This window comes from Notamacropus eugenii, chromosome 5 (genome assembly GCF_028372415.1).
Source record: "Notamacropus eugenii isolate mMacEug1 chromosome 5, mMacEug1.pri_v2, whole genome shotgun sequence".
Taxonomy (NCBI): Eukaryota; Metazoa; Chordata; class Mammalia; order Diprotodontia; family Macropodidae; genus Notamacropus; species Notamacropus eugenii.
Genome location: NC_092876.1, coordinates 394,349,440 through 394,369,226, shown reverse-complemented (window position 1 = coordinate 394,369,226; position 19,787 = coordinate 394,349,440). Strand labels below are relative to the sequence as shown.

At 36.2% G+C, this 19,787-nt stretch overlaps 1 protein-coding gene across 1 annotated transcript in view; it reads left to right on the top strand.

The window, feature by feature from the left end:
* Window positions 1–12,177: 12,177 nt before the first annotated feature.
* The window catches only part of ARSH (arylsulfatase family member H), a 33,294-nt gene continuing 25,684 nt past the window's right edge, over window positions 12,178–19,787 (top strand). Inside the window, exons 1-2 of the mRNA XM_072614472.1 lie at window positions 12,178–12,278; window positions 12,912–13,061. Coding sequence (XP_072470573.1) covers window positions 12,976–13,061 — 86 coding nt within the window. The 5' untranslated portion in view covers window positions 12,178–12,278; window positions 12,912–12,975. The remainder of the gene's footprint in view (window positions 12,279–12,911; window positions 13,062–19,787) is intronic.

Below are 19,787 nucleotides of genomic sequence, written 5' to 3'. Positions count from 1 at the left end.
CTTTAGTATTCCTGACTTCTCAGTCACTTGAAGCAATTTAGTAGTCTCAAATGCCACCTGAATCCTATTACAAATGGATCTCATCTCAAAGAATGCTAATTTGAGTTGACAAATAAATCCATGAGCTGTGATGATTCTGACTATAAAGATTACATGTTATTCATAAATGTCTCATAATAAATATAATTATATTCTTTCTAGATGGAAAGAAAATAATGCAACTGATTCTTCATTAGTAGAGCATAAACTTTGTGTTGGATACCTAGCAGAATGCCTCCTACACTCTAGGTGGAGAAAAATTTGTGTTTATCAACCCAATGTGTAATTTTGTTTTTGAAGAATATATTACATAGTTCATATTGTGTTAGGCTGTCTATGTTCTCATTTGCTATATCAATCTGGTGAACTACAGCATTCGTCTGCAATCAAGTTGGGTGCTGAGGTAAGAATATGGGATACGTCTGTGCTAGAACAAAGTTAACAGATTCATTGCAAGGCTTGAGACATCGGCCTCATTAACCTCGGTCATTAACCCGTATAATTATGGCAATTATCACAACATCCCTTTACTTTATAGATGAACTTAATTGATCTTGTTTCCTCAGGTAAACTAAAAAGAAGCCATGAACCTCCCATCAAATGACTGGTAAGTAGGGAAGTTCGCACTTCCTTGCTTGCTTATGCACTGACATTAATAGGTATGAGAGGAATGGATTAGAGTTAGGATACTTAGCAGTCTTTGATCTTCCTACTTATTCCTACTGTATGATTTTGAACAAATCACATAGCTACTATAAGTTTGTCTCTTCATCTATAACTAGAGATAATAATACACTATATCATAGAGTTTTTTGAAAATCAAATGAGATAAAATGTAGAATGATTAGTAAACCTTAAAACATTATATAAATGCCTGGTATCAACATTGCCATTATTATTTTAAAATTTTTTTAAATATATAATGTATTTATTTTTCAGTTCTCAACATTCACTTCCACAAGAATTTGAATTCAAAATTTTCTCCCCATCCCCTACCCCAAGACAGCATGCAACCCAACTTCCTCCAGTCTGTCCTCCTTTCCACCACCCACTCTTCTTCCATTCCCTCTTCCCCTCTATTTTCCTGTAGGGAAAAACAGATTTCTATATTCCATTGCCCATATATCTTAATTTCTAGTTACATGCTAAAACAATTTTTAACATTCATTACCAAAGCTCTGAGTTCCATATTCTTCCTTCCCTCCCCACCCAAGTCCATTGAGAAAACAAGCCATTCAATATAGGTCATGCATGTGTAACAATGCAAAGCACTTCCATAAGTCATGTTGTAAAAGACTAACCACATTTCCCTTTGTCCTATCCTGCTCTTCTTTTATTCCATTCTCTCCCTTGACCTGTCCTCCCACAATAGTGCTTGTTTTTGATTATCCCTTTCCCCAATTTGCTGTGTCTTCTATTATCTTCCCTCTCCTATCCCCTTTCCCCCGCCTTCCTGCAGAGTAAAATAGATTTCCATATCCAATCGAGTGTGTGTTATTCCTCTGTAAGCCAAATCCCATGACAGTAAGATTTACTCATATCCTTTCATCTCCCCCCTCTTTGCCTTCATTGTAAAAGCTCCTTCTTCCTTCTTCCATTCACTACATTCTACCTCTCCCTTTCTCCTACTCCCAGTACATTCCATTCAACAGCAAATTTTATTCTTTTAGGTATTCTCCCTTCACATTCACTTTACCTTGTGCCCTTTGTCTATGTACATATACACATATGTACATACATATACATACCTACACACATGTGTGTCCGTCCTTTGTTGCCAAAGAAGACCATGCCATCAGAGAAATAATGACATAACTTGCACTTGACTTTGTTTTGAATGAGGGAGGGCTGTGCAGGTCACCAGTTCACTTCTCCTCCAGAGCCATCTGAATTCAGTGACCAGATATTCATCAGGATGACTGGAGATGACCCAGGAGGAGGCAGTTGGGGTTAAGTGACTTCCCCAAGGTCACACAGCTAGTGAGTGTCAAGTGGCTGAGGTAGATTTGAACTCAGGTCCTCCTGACTCCTGCACAGGTGCTCTATCCACTGCACCACCTAGCTGCCCTGACTTACACACATATAATATACACATATATACATACCTATACATGCCTACATATATATACCCTCTATCTACCCTAATACTGAAAAAGGTCTTATGAGTTACACTTAACATCTTTCCATGGAGGAATGTAAACAGTTCAACTTTAATGCATTCTTTAAGGCTTCTCTTTCCTGTTCATCTTTTCATATTTCTCTTTATTCTTGTATTTGAAAGCCAAATTTTCTATTCAGCTCTGTCTTTTCAACAAGAATGCTTGGAAGTCCTCTATTTCATTGAAATTCCATTTTTTCCCCTGAAGTATTACACTCAGTTTTGCTGGGCAGGTGATTCTTGGTTTTAATCCTATCTCTTTTGACCTCTGGAATATCATATTCCAGCTCTTCAATCCCTTAGTGGGGGATTGTGTTATCCTGATTATATTTCCCATAGTACTTGAATTGTTTCCTTCTTGCTGCTTGTAATATTTTCTCCTTCACCTGGGAACTCTGGAATTTGGCTACAATATTCCTAGGAGTTTTCCTTTTGGGATCTCTTTCAGGAGGTGATTGGTAAATTCTTTCCATTTCTATTTTGCCCTGTGGTTCTAGAAAAGTGGGGTAGTTTTCCTTGATAATTTCTTGGAAGATTATTTCTAGGCTGTTTGTTTGATCATGGTTTTCAGTTAGACCAATAATTTTTAGAGTGTCTCTCCTGGATCTGTTTTTCAGGTCAGTTGTTTTTTCCAATGAGATATTTCACATTGTCTTCTATTTTTTTTCATTCTTTTGGTTTTCTTTTATAATTTCTTGGTTTCTCATAAAGTTAGTATCTGTTCCATTCTAATTTTTTAAAGAAGTATTTTCTTCCATGAGCTTTTGAATTTCCTTTTTCATTTGACCAATTCTACTTTTTAAAGCATTCTTCTCCTCATTGGCTTTTTGAGCCTCTTTTGCCATTTGGCTTAGTCTATTTTTAAAGGGGTTATTTCCTCAGCATTTCTTTGGGTCTCATTTAACAAGCTGTTGACTCGTTTTTCATGATTTTCTTGCATCACTGTCATTTCTCTTCCCAGTTTTTCCCCCATCTCTCTTACTTGATCTTCAAAATCCTTTTTGAGCTCTTCCATGGCCTGAGACAACTGCATATTTTTTTTGGAGGTTTTGGATGTAGAAGCCTTGACTTTGATGTCTTCCTCTGATGGTATGCTTTGTTCTTCCTCATCCAAAAGAATGGAAGAAAATACCTGTTCACCAAGAAAGTAACCTTCTATAGTCTTATTTTTTCCCCCTTTTTGTGGGCATTTTTCCAGTCTATTTGACTTTTGAGTCCTTTGTCAAGTGGAGGGTATACTCTAGAGACCTGTAAGTTCTCAGTTCCTCCAAGGTGGCACAATCAAGGGAATAGAATTTACTCCTCTCCTGGACTGCACTCTGGTCTGTGAGCAACCAGAAGCACTCTTTTCTGCCCTGGAAGTGTGAGTAGGATTCCCTCTCCACAGTCACCACCAGCTCCACTTTGCCAGTGCTCCTCCTCACCCCAGAACTGCCACTCAGCACTGAGATACAGATCAGCTGCTCAATTCCCCCAGGATCTTTAGGCCAAGGGCCCCCAAAGTGGATGCTGCAGCAGTCACAGTAGCTGCTGCTGCCCTAGGGCTGGGGTCAGACTATGCTCCCCTCTCATCCAGGTGAAAAAGCTTTGTCACTGACTTTTGAAGCTGTCTTTGGCATTTGTGGGTTGAGAAATCCGGAAATCACAGCTGCTACCCATGATGCCATACCATGAAGCCTGCTCCAGTTCTGTCCCTGCTGTGTCATGTGGGCTGTCCTCCACCCCAAGCCTGGTGTGATAGACATATCCTGTCAGCCTTCCAGGCTATCTTGGGCTGGAAATCTGTTTCACTCTGTTATTGGTGGCTTCTGCTGCTCTAGAATTCATTTAGAATCATTTTTTACAGGTATTTTATGGGATATGGGGGGGGGGGGGAAACCTGGAGGTCTGTCCTTCTACTCCACCATCTTCCATCATCATTATTATTAATCTCATTTTCTTTCTTCTTTTTTGGATAGAATTCATATAGAAGTTGTCATTGGACAAGTTTCTGTCCTACTATTACAGATAATGGCAGCTAGGTGGTTCAATAGAGCAGTGGGCCTGAAGTTGGGGAGTTGAATCTTCCTGAGTTCAAATTTTGCCTCAGATACTTACTAGCTATGTGACCCTGGGCAGGTCACTTAAGCCTTTGTGCTTCTGTTCCCCTTCTTTAAAATGAGCTGGAGAAGGAAGTGGCAAACCACTTCAACATATTTGTCAAGAAAACCCCAAATGTGGTCACAAAGATTGAACACAAGTGAAATGACTGAATAACAGAAAATATAGACAGGGATAGGGCTGGATATAGAGAACTTCCTGAGGAGGAAACTCTCTCTAATAATGCAGATTGCAACTTTTCTGCAATTTATAATCTTAGAAATTTTCCCAGTGATGAAATGTAAGACTTACTTAGAGTCACACAATCAATATGTCCCTGGCTTCAAGGCCAGTTTTCTATTCATTATGCCATACCGTATCTCTGTCTTACTGTTTTTAAAAAATTTAATGTTATTGATAAAAAAGCAGCAATATATCCTTATGCTAAATACTTTTAAATTCTTTCACCATATGGCAGTATAAAATATCTTCAGCTTAAAACCCTCAGGAACAGGATTAGATTTTTAAAAAATATATTTCCAATTTCTTGTAAGGATGGTAAGAAATTTAAATAATAAAATATTTGCACTAGAAGAATATATCAAGTTGTACCTCCCACCAAATAGAGGAATTACAGTATCACTGACAAATGCCCATTCAGCCTCTGTTTGAATACTTCCAACATCTGGGAACTCTCCATCATGAAGCATTCCTACTATTGGACAGATATAACTTTCAGAAAATTCCTTTTTTCTGTTGAGCCCAAAATACTTTCCCTCTAGTTTACTTCCATCTTCTGTAGTTAAGCAGAAAAAGCATTTTTCCCCCGCACGTGACAGACGCTAAAATATTTGAAAAAAACTGATTATGTAAATCTCCCTTTAAAATGATCTCCTCTAGATTAAACATCCCTAGTTCCTTCAGCCACTATCTTCTTCATTTGACATGATTCCCCTGATTTCAACCTCCCTGTCTCCCTCGTCTGAACTCATTTCAGTACACTTGTGTCCTTCTAAAAATGGATCAAAATTTTCAGCCTGTTCTTACCTGTGCAGAATATGACCAGACCTCTACTTTCACTAATCACAAATATTTTACCAAAGGACAAAATGAAGTCTTTTGCATGGAGATTTTATTTTATTTTTTAAAAGTTTTTATTGATGTTTTGATATTTTTATGCCACCACAATTTCCCTCAGTATCCTTCTTCCTCCTCCCAGAGAGCCATCCCATATAAAAAACAGCATTTTAAAAACAAAAAAAAATTAAAAATAAAAAGAAGACAACAAATCAATATATTAGAAATTTTTTAAATGCAATGTGCAATATATAGATCATGGTACAGAAGTCCTCTTATTCTTTCATCCCTGCCTTTTCATTTCTCTTGATAGTCTAGCTCTTTAATTTTTAAATATTAATTTTGTTATTCTATCAATTTATGAAAAATATCTCTGATATTATTGATATAGACAAAATATAGATTGAATTAGGTAGTATTGAACAGAGGAGAACATTTTTTTTTTATATCTGAGAATAAATACTGGCCTCAGCTTGCATTATAACATGAATCTTAGTGCTTGAAGCCAATTAGTTTTTTTAAACAGATAAATATTCTCTTTGTGATCTTGTTCATATGGTTATAGCATAAACTTAAGAAATCAATGGAGAAAATGTTAATAATGCAGGTTAAAAGGAAAAGTGTGTCATATGCAATCATAAGCAGATTGTTAAATATTTAAGAGCACACTATGCTCCAGAGTATGGGGCTACTAGACCAATTAATACTGAGACCTACAAGTTGGGTACCCAAAACACTGCTTAGCTTTCTTCAAGTTTAGAAGAATAATTTTGAAGGATTTGGGGGTACTTTAGTACTACCACTCAAAAGTTCTATCAAAAGTGTTTTACCCAATGTAAGTGATTAGTTAACAGCTGCCTAATATCCATTGACCAATTAGCTTTTACAGAGCAATATCTGGAAAAGTAAAGGAAGAACAGAATTACAAGTAACAAAACACAAACAATAAAGCAAAAACAAAATAAAAAACAACCCAATACTCTTCTACTCTCAACCAAGGCATGCCGTTTCACTACAGTCAATAGAAAGGGTAGATTTAACATGTGGTTATTACCATATATTCCCTCTCAGCAAAATTTATTTTTGGATTTAGTATCCTGATGATTTAATTGTTTCCTTGCTTACTGGACCTCATGTCTTGGCTTCTGGACTGAATCACAGCTGGGTTGGATCAAGTATTTTGCTTCTCAGATCTGCTTTCTCCTTAGACTTGGCTATTGTAGCTACTGGCAAACTCTGCTATGAACTCTACTTTCTGGAGCTCTAGTGACTCTTTCGACTTTTCAAAATACAAAAGGCCATAACAGGATCTTTTCTGTCTCTAATGCTCAGTGATTTAAGGTCAGGAAAGACCTAATCAATCAATAAACATTATTAAATGCCTCCTATATACTAAGAACTGTATTAAGTGCTGACTATACAAAAAAAACTCACAAATTATCTGGATTTTTATATATTACTAACAAAACCTAACAGCAAGAGGTAGAGAAATACCATTTAAAGTTACTGTAGACATTTTTTGAGAGTCTACCTGTAAGACAAATTCAGGAATTATATGAACACAATTACAAAATCCTTCTCACACAAATATATTTAGATCTAAATAACTGGAAAAACAGCAGTTGCTCATGGATAGGCTGAGCCAGTATAATCAAAATGGCAATTCTACCTAAATCAATTTACTTATTCAATGTCACACCAATTCAACTACCAAAAATTATTTTATAGAGCTAGAAAAAAATAACAACAAAACTCATCTGGAAGAACAAAACGTCTAGAGTATCAAGAGAGTTAAAGAAATGCAAGGAAGGGTGGCCCAGCCATACCAGATCTCAAATTGAATCATAAAGAAACAATTACCAAAACTACTTGATATTGGCTAAGAAATAGAGTGGTGGATCAGTGGAATGTTAGGTACATAACACACAGTAGACAATGACTACAGTAATCTACTATTTGATAAATCCAAAGACTCCAGTTTCTGGGATAAGAAATCACTATTTAAGAAAAACTGCTGAAAAAACTGGAAAAGAGTATGGCAAAAACTAGGCACAGACCAACATCTTACACTGTGTACCAAAATAAAGTCAAAATGGTTACACAATTTAGATATAAAGGCTGATACTATAAGCAACCTAGGAGAGCAAGGAATAGTTTACCTGTGAGATTATGGAGAATGGAAGAATTTGTGACCAAATAAGAGATAGAGAACATTATGATGGAAAATGGATCATTTGGATTACATTAAATTGAAAAGTTTTTGCACAAACAAAGCCAATGCAAGCAAGATTAGAAGGGAAGTGGAAAGCTGGAAAATAATTTTTATACTCAGCATCACTAATAAAGGCCTCATTTCTAAAATATATAGAGAACTGAGTCAAATTTGTAAGAATACAAGTCATTCCTCAATTGATAAATGGTCAAAGGACATAAACAGGCAGTTTTTAAAGGAATTAAAGCTATCTATAGTCAAATAGATCACTATTGATTAGAGAAAAGAAAATCAAAATAACTCTGAGGTACCACATGACACCTATTATATTGGCTAACATGACAAAACAGGAAAATGAAAAGTGTTAGAGAAAATGTAGGAAAATTGGAACACTAAAGCATTGTTGGTGGAGCTGTGAACTGATCCAACCATTTTGGAGAGCAATTTGGAACTATGCCCAAAGGGCTATAAAATTGTGCATACCTTTTGATCCAGCAATACCACTTCTATGTCTGTATCCCAAAGAGATCCTACAAATGGGAAAAGGGTTCACATGCACAAAAATATTGATAGCAGCTCTTTCTGTGGTGGCAAAGAACTGGAAATTGAGGGTATACCCATCAATTGGGGAATGACTCAACAAGTCATGGTATATGAATATAATGAAATACTATTGTGCTATAAGAAATGATGAACAAGCAGACTTAAGAAAAACCCAGAAAGACTTACATGAACTGATGCTGAGTGTAGTGAGCAAAATGAGAACATTATACCTAGTAACAGCAACACTGTGATGACTAACTTTGATAAACTTAGCTCTTCTTAGTAATGCAAAGATTTAAGGCAACTCCCAAAGACTCATGGTGGAAAATACTATCCCCATCCAGAAAAAGAACTATGGAGTCTAAAAGCAGATTGAAACATACTACTTGTTCTCCCTCTCTCTCTTATTTCTTCTTTCTCATGGTTTCTCCCATTTGTTCTGATTCTTCTTTACAACATGACTAATGTTTTCATGTTTCATGTATGTTTAATATGAAATATATGTAAGGCCTATATCAGATTGCATATCATCTTGGAGTGGGGGGAAGGAGAGGGAGGTAGAAAAAATTGGAATTCAAAATCTTGTGAAAATGAATGTTGAAAACTAAAAATAAATAAATTAATATTTTTTAAAAAGAAAGATAATATATTTCATCTCAAATCCACTAAATATTTTTGACTACTTTTATACAAAGTAAAACTTTTAGTAGTTCTCTATCATTTAACCATAATTGCTCTTTATTTCTATGTCATAGCACCACATCTCTCATCTGTTCTTTTCCCTCCAGACGTAGGCACCACCCTCATTACTGCTCTCTTGAATTATTGTAATTACTCATAATTAATCTTTCTATTTCCCTCTCTAATCCATTTTCTATATGTTGCTAAAATAATTTTCCCAAGTCACAGTCCTGAATATTTCACGCCCTTGCTTAAAAACATTAAGATACTTCTTGCCTCTAGAATGAAATAAAAACTCCTCAATCTAATGCTTTAAAGACTGTCCACAACCTGGTTCTTCCTTTCCAACTGGATTTTATATTGCTTCATCCACTCTACATTCCATACAGACAAGTTAATTTTTCATTTGCACTTGTGAGGGAACATGCAGATCCATGCTACCCATCTTTTTATATTTTCAATGAACTCCCTTCTCATTCCTAATTTTTGTATTCCTCTTCACATGTCATAGTCCCTTCCCCCATATCCAATAGGTTGTTATGATCTTTGCAACATCTTTTACATAATAACATCTTCTTTTTTCTGACACTGCCACCACTTTGATACAGGCCCTAATCTCTTCACAGTGGCCTATTGCAATAGCCTACTGATTGATCTGCCTGCCTCAACTTTCCCCCCACTCTAATCCATCCTACATGGCTTTCTTAAGACACTCCATTTATTGGGTTTGGACAATGTTTTCCGTTAGTCTAGAATATCTAGAATATCTCTTTCCTCATCTCTATCTACCAGTTCCCTTTAAGTCTCAATTGAAATTCTTTCTTAAGGAAGATTTTTTTTCCCCCAACCCCTATTAATTTTAATGCCTTTCCTCTTCTAATTGTTTCCTAGTTATCCTGTACATAGCTTGTTTGTGCATAACTGTTTGCTTGTTGTATCCTCCATCAGATTCTGAGCTCCTTAAGAACAGGAACTGTTTTTTGCTTTTTTTTATAAACTCAGCATTCAGAAGAGTGCCTAGTATGTACTAGGTGCTTAATAAATGTTCATCGACTGATTGCCCTAAAATAAGAGAATTTTCCATGTAATTATTGTCACTGAGGTTGATGAATTTCCATCCTTGCCTTAATCATTTTAGACCTATGAAGTTAAAGCATATTAAAACATCAAAAACATTCAGAAACATTTCCCTTATGTTAAAATGCCCAAATACTTCCTTGAGATGATACCATTAATATGAGGAAATCTTTCTTCAAAATCAACACATAACATTGCAATAACCTCCATATTGTAGTGTGCATAGGCTTCTGTTTTCAACTAATCATTGTCGAGTCATAGACATATAATCTTTGATTACTTGAAAATCATTAGAATATTAAATGGCCTCTAATGTTCTACAGCCACCTTAAAAATTCTATGAAAATTAACTTCCTTATAGGGTAATTAACTCTCCTCAATAAAATAAAATCAATTATTCAATATTGCTGTGCTGTGAAAAGCAAGACTATTGATGACCTCAGCTTAGACTGAACCAGCAGAGTGAAGAAGGCCATTTTGGAGAGTACCTACTGTGAGAGTGTAACAGCATACACAGGAGGGACTGCTGTACAGGTTCTTAAATCTGTTTTTCTAAAAGGAAAGCAATTTTTGAGTGGTCAGTAAATCTAATCAAGAACATATATCACTCACTTAGTTCAGGGAAAAAGTTAGCACCCTGTACTTCAGAGAAAACACAGAAATGACAAGCAGAAATTACAAACAGAAAGACCAACAGACAGGCTTCTAACTGTCTGATCACAGACAATACGTACACTGTTACCAGAGAGAGAAGGACCAACATCTGGGCTTTCAAAGCGGACTGGGGGGAGGGCAGTTGGGGGCGGGGGTGCGTCTTAACAACTACCCAGTGTCCTCTGGCCTAACCACACAAACACTCTTCCAAGGATTTGAGCTCCAAAGCAAAACCTCACCTCAGAGCATATATATTCCTTTCACAGCTGGAGGGCAAGACCCCTCATGACCTAGTACCTCATTAGCAATCAGCAAAAGGTGTGGGACTTCATATAAAACAAGCTTCCCCTAATCAAGCTTCTCTCAATAGCCCCACTTGAAGCCCAAAAATGGGCAGGGAAGATTTTTAACTCCCATTACAGAGAGAAAAGAGAAAGCCTCAACATTTCATTGCATTTTTAAGGAGAAAAAGGCATCAAATGGTAGACAAATAACATTGCTGTCAGCCTGGGAGGTCTGGCAGCAAGTAGATACATACCCAGGGGCTGCTGTTTGGGGACAGAGCTTCAGTTTCAAGAAAGACTGACTAGATACCAGGGCAGGCACTTGATAACAAGGGAACAGAAGAGGGACCATTATAATTATAATAATTATAACAATAATTATAGCTAGAATGTAAATATTACTTTAAAGTTTGTTAAGTGCTTTTCATATCTGATTTCAGTTGATCCTTAGAACTTGATAGGTAAAGAATATTATTATCTCTATTTTACAGATGACAAAACAGCCTGGGAAAGGTTAACCTGCCTAGGGTCACACAGCTAATTAAATGTCTTGAGGTAGGATTTGAACTCCAAGGCCAGTGCTATATCTGCAATGATGGTAATTGCAAATGTGTTTGTCCTTCGTTCTGGAAGAGGACCATGACATCAAGATGATGACATGACTTGCAGTTGACTTTGATTTGAGTGAGGGATGGCTGTGCAAGGTCAACAACCTCACTTTCTTCTCCTGAGCCATCTAGATCCAGTGGCCTGATATTTATCAGGATGGCTGGAGATAGCCCAGGATACAATGTGAGAGCCTGGCCCTTTCAGGCTAAGATCCTATAGCATTCTCACCTTGAGTGAGATACACCCATTCAACAAATAGGCTTCTTTAAGTAGTTGCTCAAGGGACTGCTCCTTTAATAATAATAAAAAAAATCCATCTGGGAAGAAGACCCTCAGGGTTCCTGGGTAAAAGAGAAGCAATTGCTATGTAGTATTTAAATCCACTCTGTGCTAGGTGGGTGGGGACTTGTCCAGTCTATGAGCTCTAGAGTAATTGGGTTTGAGGCTTGATCTTTGAGCAAGAAATGTAGCCAGTTAACCCAAAGAGAAAAATGCAGTTTTTGGGGGTGGAACATGAGGAAGAGGAAGAGGAAGAGGAGGAAAGCTGATACTCACTCACAGGTTGTGTTTGCCCTTCGTTCTTGAAGAGGACCAAGACATCAAGATGATGACATAATTTGTAGTTTACTCTGGGTCTCACTTCATACCCTGGGCCATCTCCAACAGTCCTGATGAATATCAGGCCACTGGATCCAGATGGCTCAGGAGAAGATAATTGCAAATGAATTACAAAATGGAGGGGGTGGGGCAATTTGACCAAAATGAAGAAGGTCTGCTTTTACCGTTGTAGTTCAAGATTTCAGCAGACTAGGCAGGAAGAATTCCTTGATGATGAACTAATTTTGAGGAACCTACACTTCAAGAGGTATTTAACTAAATCGAGCTGGACAGAGATAAAGACAGAGATAGGCTAGTCATTATTCAGCTACTGTTTGGCAACAAACATTTCTTTGTGTCTTATCTTTCCTTATTTACAAAAAGGAGAACTGTGTCCCAAATGCTAGGATTACTTGTTTATAGCCAACTCTCTTAGATTCATCATGCAGCTCTTCCACTTCTATATTTATTACTTGATTCAGGAGACTTTAGAAACATGTCACAAATAAAACTGAAAAATGAGTTGCCAGAAGCAAGTAATTCATCCTAAAGTAGCCAAGTTACTAGTGGCGAATTTATCTGTATTTAGTCTGATTCTCAGAAATCAAACTTTTTTTTTTTTTTTTTTTTTTGCTGGGTGAGGACCTGAAGTTTGTCTAGCTTGGAAGTAGCCAGAAATTAAGCTCTTATGTAATAAATCACAAACTTTAATATTAGGTAACATTGCTCATTACCAATAGTTGGATTTATTTGAATCTTCCATTTTTTTTTTTTTTACTGCAAACAACAAAGTGATGGCTTGAACAATGTAATTGACTTAAAAATTTTTTTTTAAAGTTGTCTGAAACTAACCTTCAATGAAAAACTCAGTTGAAAATCTAATCATTTTTGTTTATTTCAGGAGCTGTTGGACTTTAATATCATTTTGTTGCTTATTTTGGAGAGTGAGTGGATCAAACCCAGCTATGAATTCTAGGCCCAATATTGTGCTCCTCATGGCAGATGACCTTGGCATTGGAGATTTAGGTTGCTATGGTAATAACTCAATGAGGTAAACACAAGGCATTGTTTTCTATTCCTTTATAACACAACAAATAATGCAAGCACAGAGTATCTTTGTCTCTAATTAAGGTTTTCCTTTTTTTTATTTTTATTTTTTTGATAATCCCTATAAACCAACACAGATGAGTAAAGTTCAGTAGTCAGAGAGGCAGTCAGGCTAGCCCTAGGCAATCTTAAGAATGAATGAAAGTGTCTCTTATGTCCCCTTCTTTTACCATCCCTCATTCTTCCCTCATAATTTCTTCCCACACTTTCTCCAGAATACTTCTACTGTTCCCTCACCCTCAGGATAGGGTTTATTAACATTTGCACTGGCATGCATTTAACTCAGTGTTATTAATATCAGGAATATGTAAATTTTAGAACATTTTTCATTGTGGAAGAGTTTTACCCTGTGTTCATGTAGTGTCAGGCAGACTCGAATAGGTGAGAAAATATATTTTTTTTCCAGACGCTTCTCATTACACCTAGAATTGCAACATATAAGCAGCCACATACTTGCCCCTCATTAAGCACCTTTGTGCAATATATAGAATCCTGATAATGCAGTTACCAGGGACTAATGGGAGTGGGTGAAGAGATCACAGCCAATATTAAGGACATCTGTGTTCTTTCATTTTATGTTGAGTAAGTTGCTGATTAGTACAGATAACAAATCATATGAAGTGGTTGCATGTATTAAAAGTCACACTATTTATAGCTAAAATTATGTAAAATAAGGGAATTTGTCCCACACCAATCGAAAGATGCAGTGCAAACTCTAATCATGTGACCACTTCAAAAGATTTATTACTCACATTAATTGGGACCTAGTTGTGTAGTGATATAGCTGAAACACATGAGATATTACATTCATTGGGCACTACTTTGCATCCTCAATATTTCCTAGTTGTCTGAAAGGTTGGCAAAATGGAGGTAATTTTTTCTTGTAATATTGGGTTAATTAGTTGGAAAGATAAAGGTAGTATATTGTAGTGAAGAGAGTGCTGGGTATGAAATTAGGAAGACTTAGATTCAAGCTACCCCCTAGCATTAGAAGGAACCTCAGCATCCATCTATTCAAACCCATACCCCCAAATAATCCTCATTTGACAAATCTTGACCATTCTACCCTCTGTTTGAAGACCACTAAAGAAACAGAACTTGTTACTTTCTAACATAAGCCCTTACATATAGTCATTTTTCCCAACATTAAATCCAAACTTATATCCTCATAACTTACACTCATTGCTCCTGGTTCTAACCTTTGTGGTCAAACAGAACAAGTGTAATCCCTTTTCCACACTAAACCCTTCAAAAGTTTGAAGACTGCAATCATATCTCCTATGAGTCTTCTCATCCCTAGATCTCCAACTGATCCTTGTGCAACATGGATTCAAGGCCCTTCAAAACCCTGGTTGCTCTCCTCTGAATATTTATCTTATATTGATGACCTCCCTAATATGCAGTGCTGAGAACCAAGCAAAAAACTCCAACTGTATTATGCTAAGAACAAAAGGCAGCGACTTTTCCTATCCTAATTTTTAGACTCTCTACCTCAAACTTGTAGAACAAAGTCACCATTAGTTTTTTGGCCTCCCATATCACATTTTGGCCCCTAGATCTTTTTAAAACACATTTCTAGCTCACCATTCCGCTCATCCTGTGCTTTCAAATTCAGTTTTTTGCAGCCATGGAAGATTTTGCATTTAATTCTATTATTAAAATTCATTTTCTTTGATTTATTCTAATACTGAATCTATAATCCTTCTCAGCTTTGATAAACATACCATTTATGCCTTTATCCAAGTCTTTGATGAAAAGATTAAACAGCACAATTGAAGAGTAAAGGGAAAACAAAAACATTTATTAAGCTTCTACTATGTGTCAGGTACTCTGCTAAGAACCTTACAAATATTATCTCATTTAATTATAATAACCCTGAGGAGTGATGGTGGCTATTATTATCTCCATTTTATAATTGAAGAAACAGAGGCAGAAAGAGGTTAAATGACTTGCTTAGGGTAGCATAGCTAGTAAGTGTACAAGGTTGGATTTGAACTCAGGTCTTCTTAGCCACAGGTCTAGAGCTCCATACAGTAGTGGTTTCACATAACTGCTTTCTTGGTGCTAGCAAAGGACCAAACATAGATTTCTGGGGTACTCCACTGGAGACTTCCTCCTAAATTAATACTAAACCATAACAATTTAACTATTTCAAAATGCACCTAATAGAAGTATTGCCTAACTCATATTTATCCACCTCCTTTCCACATACAATTAGCATAAGATACCTTATCAAGCTTTTTTCTTTTTTAATCTAGACAAACTAGGTCTGCAACATTCTCCTGATCTATCAGTTTAGGAACAAATAAGGTTAGTCTGCAATGACTTTTCCTTGATGAAACCATGATGTCTCTTTGTGTTCATGGTGTCTTTTCTAGATGTTTAGAACCATCTCTTTAATAATTCTAGAATTTTTCCAGGAATGAAAGTTTACTGACCTAGAGTTTAGAGATTCCTTTTCTTGTTTCCTCTCTTCTCCTCTTTTTTCTCTTCTCCTCTCCTCCCTTCTCCTCTCTTTTCTGTTTTGAATACTAAAACATTTGCATTTTTCCACTGCTGTGATACCTCTTCAGTTTCCATGGTCTTTCAAACATTGCTGACAGTGGATCCGAAAATCATATCCTATCATTCTTCAAGGGTGTAATTGATGTGGAGTATGTGGTTTGCATTTATCATGGTGCAGCTTGATGCTCTCTTATCCTATCATTTATTTTGAGTATCAACCTCCTATTAGTTGCTATGGTTGTAACTTTTTAACAGGACTTCTTTGATTTTTTAATTATTAAGTATTTATATTTTTCTTCCATTTCCCCTTCATTCCCCTTCCCTAATTGAAAAATAGAAAACTATTGTAACATATAAGCATAATCAAACAAAACAAGTTTTAATGTTGATCATATCCAAAATTGTGTCTCATTTTGCATATTATTACTTCACTTCTCTGTAAGGAAATATGGATTAGTCGTCATCATCAGTTTTTTGCAATCAAGATTGATCACTGCATTGATCAGAGTTCTTATGTCCGTCAAAATTGTTACTTTTTGCAATATTTATATTATAATTGTTCTTTTGATTTTGCTCATTTCACCACACATCAATTCATATGTCTTCTTACATTTCTCTGAAACTATCATTCGTCATTTCTTTACAGTGCAATAGTATTCCATTTTATTCATATGCCATAATATTTTCAGTCATTCCCTAATTGCTACTACAAAAAGAACTGCTATAAATATTTTTTTAACACATGGGATGTTTTCATCTTTCTTTTATCTCTTTGGACAATGGTGAAAGAAAATATACAGCTTAGTAACTATGAAGACATAATGACAAATTGCTTTCCAGACTAATTGATAACTCCATCAACAAGAACTTAATATGATTCTTTTCTTGAAGCCCCTCCAGTGACACTGAGATCTTAATGTCTTAAGATGTGTCTTAAGATCTGAGTATTTTTATGCTTTGACCATTTAACACTTAGGAAATGTTTCTTATTTTAATAAATTTGAACCAACTGTTTATACATCATAAAATTGAGATCCCTATCAGAGAAACTTGTTGCAATGTTTTAACAGGTTAATTGCATCTCTTCTAATCATCACTGCACTCAATTTGTTTATGTAAAAACTTAAAAAAATTTATGAAATCAAAATATTTGAAGAATTGGACAACTCTACCTTCCCTATATTGCAAGTTATTAATGTCTTATCTACTCAGAGCAGTGGTAATACATCTTCTTTGGTCCCTCCCAGAACAGTTTAAAAAATAAACACATTTTTTCCTTAGCTTTTCTTATCAGACTCATCTTGTTCTGAACCTGAGTGTTCCTGAAACTGCTATGATTGATCTGTTGTCAGAATTAATTATCAGTTACTTATTCTTTATATTATCTCTTTATATGTCTTTAACAAATATCTAAGTTGGTTGATATTTTTTTTAAAAAAATCTAGGTTGATGGATGTTTTCTGTATATCCATTATTTGTCTCTTCAGACAATTCCTGTTTTCTCTCCTCATTGGAATTACAATATTTCTTTTTGAGTATTCAGAATAGCATATCCAAGAGTTCCCCATCATCCTGTTTTGGCTTCCTCTGTAAAATTTTAGTCCATGGCATCCTATATGTCCTTCCTCTGAATCCTTTAAAATCTATTTAGTCCATACTATGATATATGTCTGGTTTTCCTTTCCTCTTCTATCCCATACTCTGGAGGGGGGATTTATCACTAACCTATACCTTATCCTCCCAACAAAATTTCCATCATTTCCACCACAACAGCTAATTCTTCCCTATTATTGAAGATTAGATCCAGAAGGGAATTTCCCCTTTTTGTTTCCTCCAGTTTTTAAAGAATGAAGTTATGATTAATTCAAGTAAACAAGTTATTAGTTGCTTTTCTTTTTTCAGGAAGAAAACTCCAGAAAGATACTTGTATAATTTAAATTTCCTTAGCATGGCTATATCAGATTATGATCTCATTCTTGAACTTATTTAGTTTCTTTTTCCATCCAAATGTATATTGTAGTATTCTTTTGAAACTCTTGCATGTGTTAGTTACCACTCACTCTTTATGGGCTTGCTAACTTGCCTCAATTTGTCTTCATATAAGAAAGTCTCAATTCCTAGAGAAGGACCATTATCACACAACTACAACTCAAGGTATGACAGGAGTGTAGAGAGCTCTATTCTCCCAATTTGCCACTGATGGTCAGGAACCCTCATTGTTGCTTTCTATTTCCTCAAAATCAAACAATCATAATGATCACACTGTTAACTCCTAAACATAAAACATTTACCTACAAACAACAATAATAATCCAAAAATCAAAATCACCCAATATAAGACAAATGCATGAATAATTAATGCTTCATTTGCCACACAAAAATGTGAGCTATACCTTCCCTCCAATGCATACAGTATCAGTAGGGGAGGACAGGAGCAGAGAGAAGGGGGTAGTTAGTTTGCTCAGTGAATAGAGCACTGGGCCTGGCATCGGGAAGACCTGAGTTCAAATTTGACCTCAAACATGTCCTTGCTGTGTGACCATGTGCAAATCACTTAACCTGTTTACCTTAATCCATTGGTGAAGGAAATAGCAAAATGTTCCATTATCTTTGTGAAGAAAATCCTGTAAACATTATGATTGCGAAGAGCCAGGAACAACTAAACAAAATAACAAGCAGAGAGACACATTAGTCAAGATGATCCATGTAGTTAGGCAACTCATAATTGTGAAGTACAGGTTTTTAAGTCCTTGGTTCCTTGGTGAAAAACTTGTACCACACAAAGTCATTTCTCTGCTATAATCTCCCTTCTGATCCTCATGAACCTTCTGCTGAGCAAATCTGCTCCTGTTCTGCATAAGGAGATCCTTTAAATCATAATCATTTTCAAAGACTACTGAGAAACAGTTTCATAAATAATTTAATTAAACCAGCAATTGTGAAGCTCCTTAGTCTGATTCTCTAAGCAATGAAGATGAGCTGAAATAGCTCTTTACTCAACAGGATGCTGCCTCGTCTAATCAATTTCACCTTATACCTACATAAAGCAGATGCACTTGTCTCCCTGTAGTGCCAGTGCGATAGTCACAATACTTATGGCAGCCATGTATATCCTGGTGCAATTTTGAATCACAAAATACCACAGACTCTCCACATGGAAGACAGAACCAAAACATTTATTCAGACATCACAAAGCCAAATCCATCATAGTAACAAAAATCTATACACAATAACAATGCAGAGAACAACACCATTCCCATGCCTTCCTCCTGCTAGGTTTCCCACAAACCAGCTCCATTAAACAAAATCACAAACAAGCTCTTTCATGCTAGCCAGTTGCCTGCTTGCCTGCATCCTTCCTAGCTCTGACTAGACTCTGACCAATTTCCTCTCAGCTCTGCTCTAGCTCTGCCTCTCCCTGCTCTGCCCCTTCAGCAAACTCCTCCCATCACAGGCTCTATGTGACTGAGACTTCCATGTGATCCAGACAGGTTATGTGGGTCTATTGATGAATGGGAAAGATCTTCCCACTTAAATTACCATTACACTCCCCCACCCCCACCATACTTTTCTTTCTATAACTGAGGGGAAATTGGTTTTGTCTCTTTATCCTTAATTCATTCTTTAGATAGTGTTGAATGACAGTAGTGGAAACTATAGCAAAGTTTACCTCTCCTTGAGTCAAAAGGCTCCATGGGCCTTTCTCCCAGCTAATTTACATGATGGCTAAATTTCAGTCAGCAGCATCCCTAGAACTATTCCTGAAGCCTTTCTGCCAGCTGAATAATTCTGCTATCATTATCTCTCTCATTTCCTGCTGCCTTCTTGACTGCCTCTGTTCCTTCTCCTGCTGGGTTCTTCAACACTTTTTAAAAAAAAATAATCAATTTATTTTTAATTTTCAACATTCACTTCCATAAGATTTTGACTTCCGAATTTTCTCCCCATCTCTCCCTTCCTCCAACAAGAGGCATGCATTTTAATTACCCTTTCCCCCAATCTTCCCCTTCTATCGTGCTCCCCCCTTCTCTTATTCCCTTCATCTCTATTTTCTTATAGGGTAAGATAGATTTCTGTACCCCATTGCCTGTATGTCTTATTTCTCAGTTGCATGTAAAAACAATATTTAACTTTCATTTTTAAACTTTGAGTTCCAAATTCTCTCC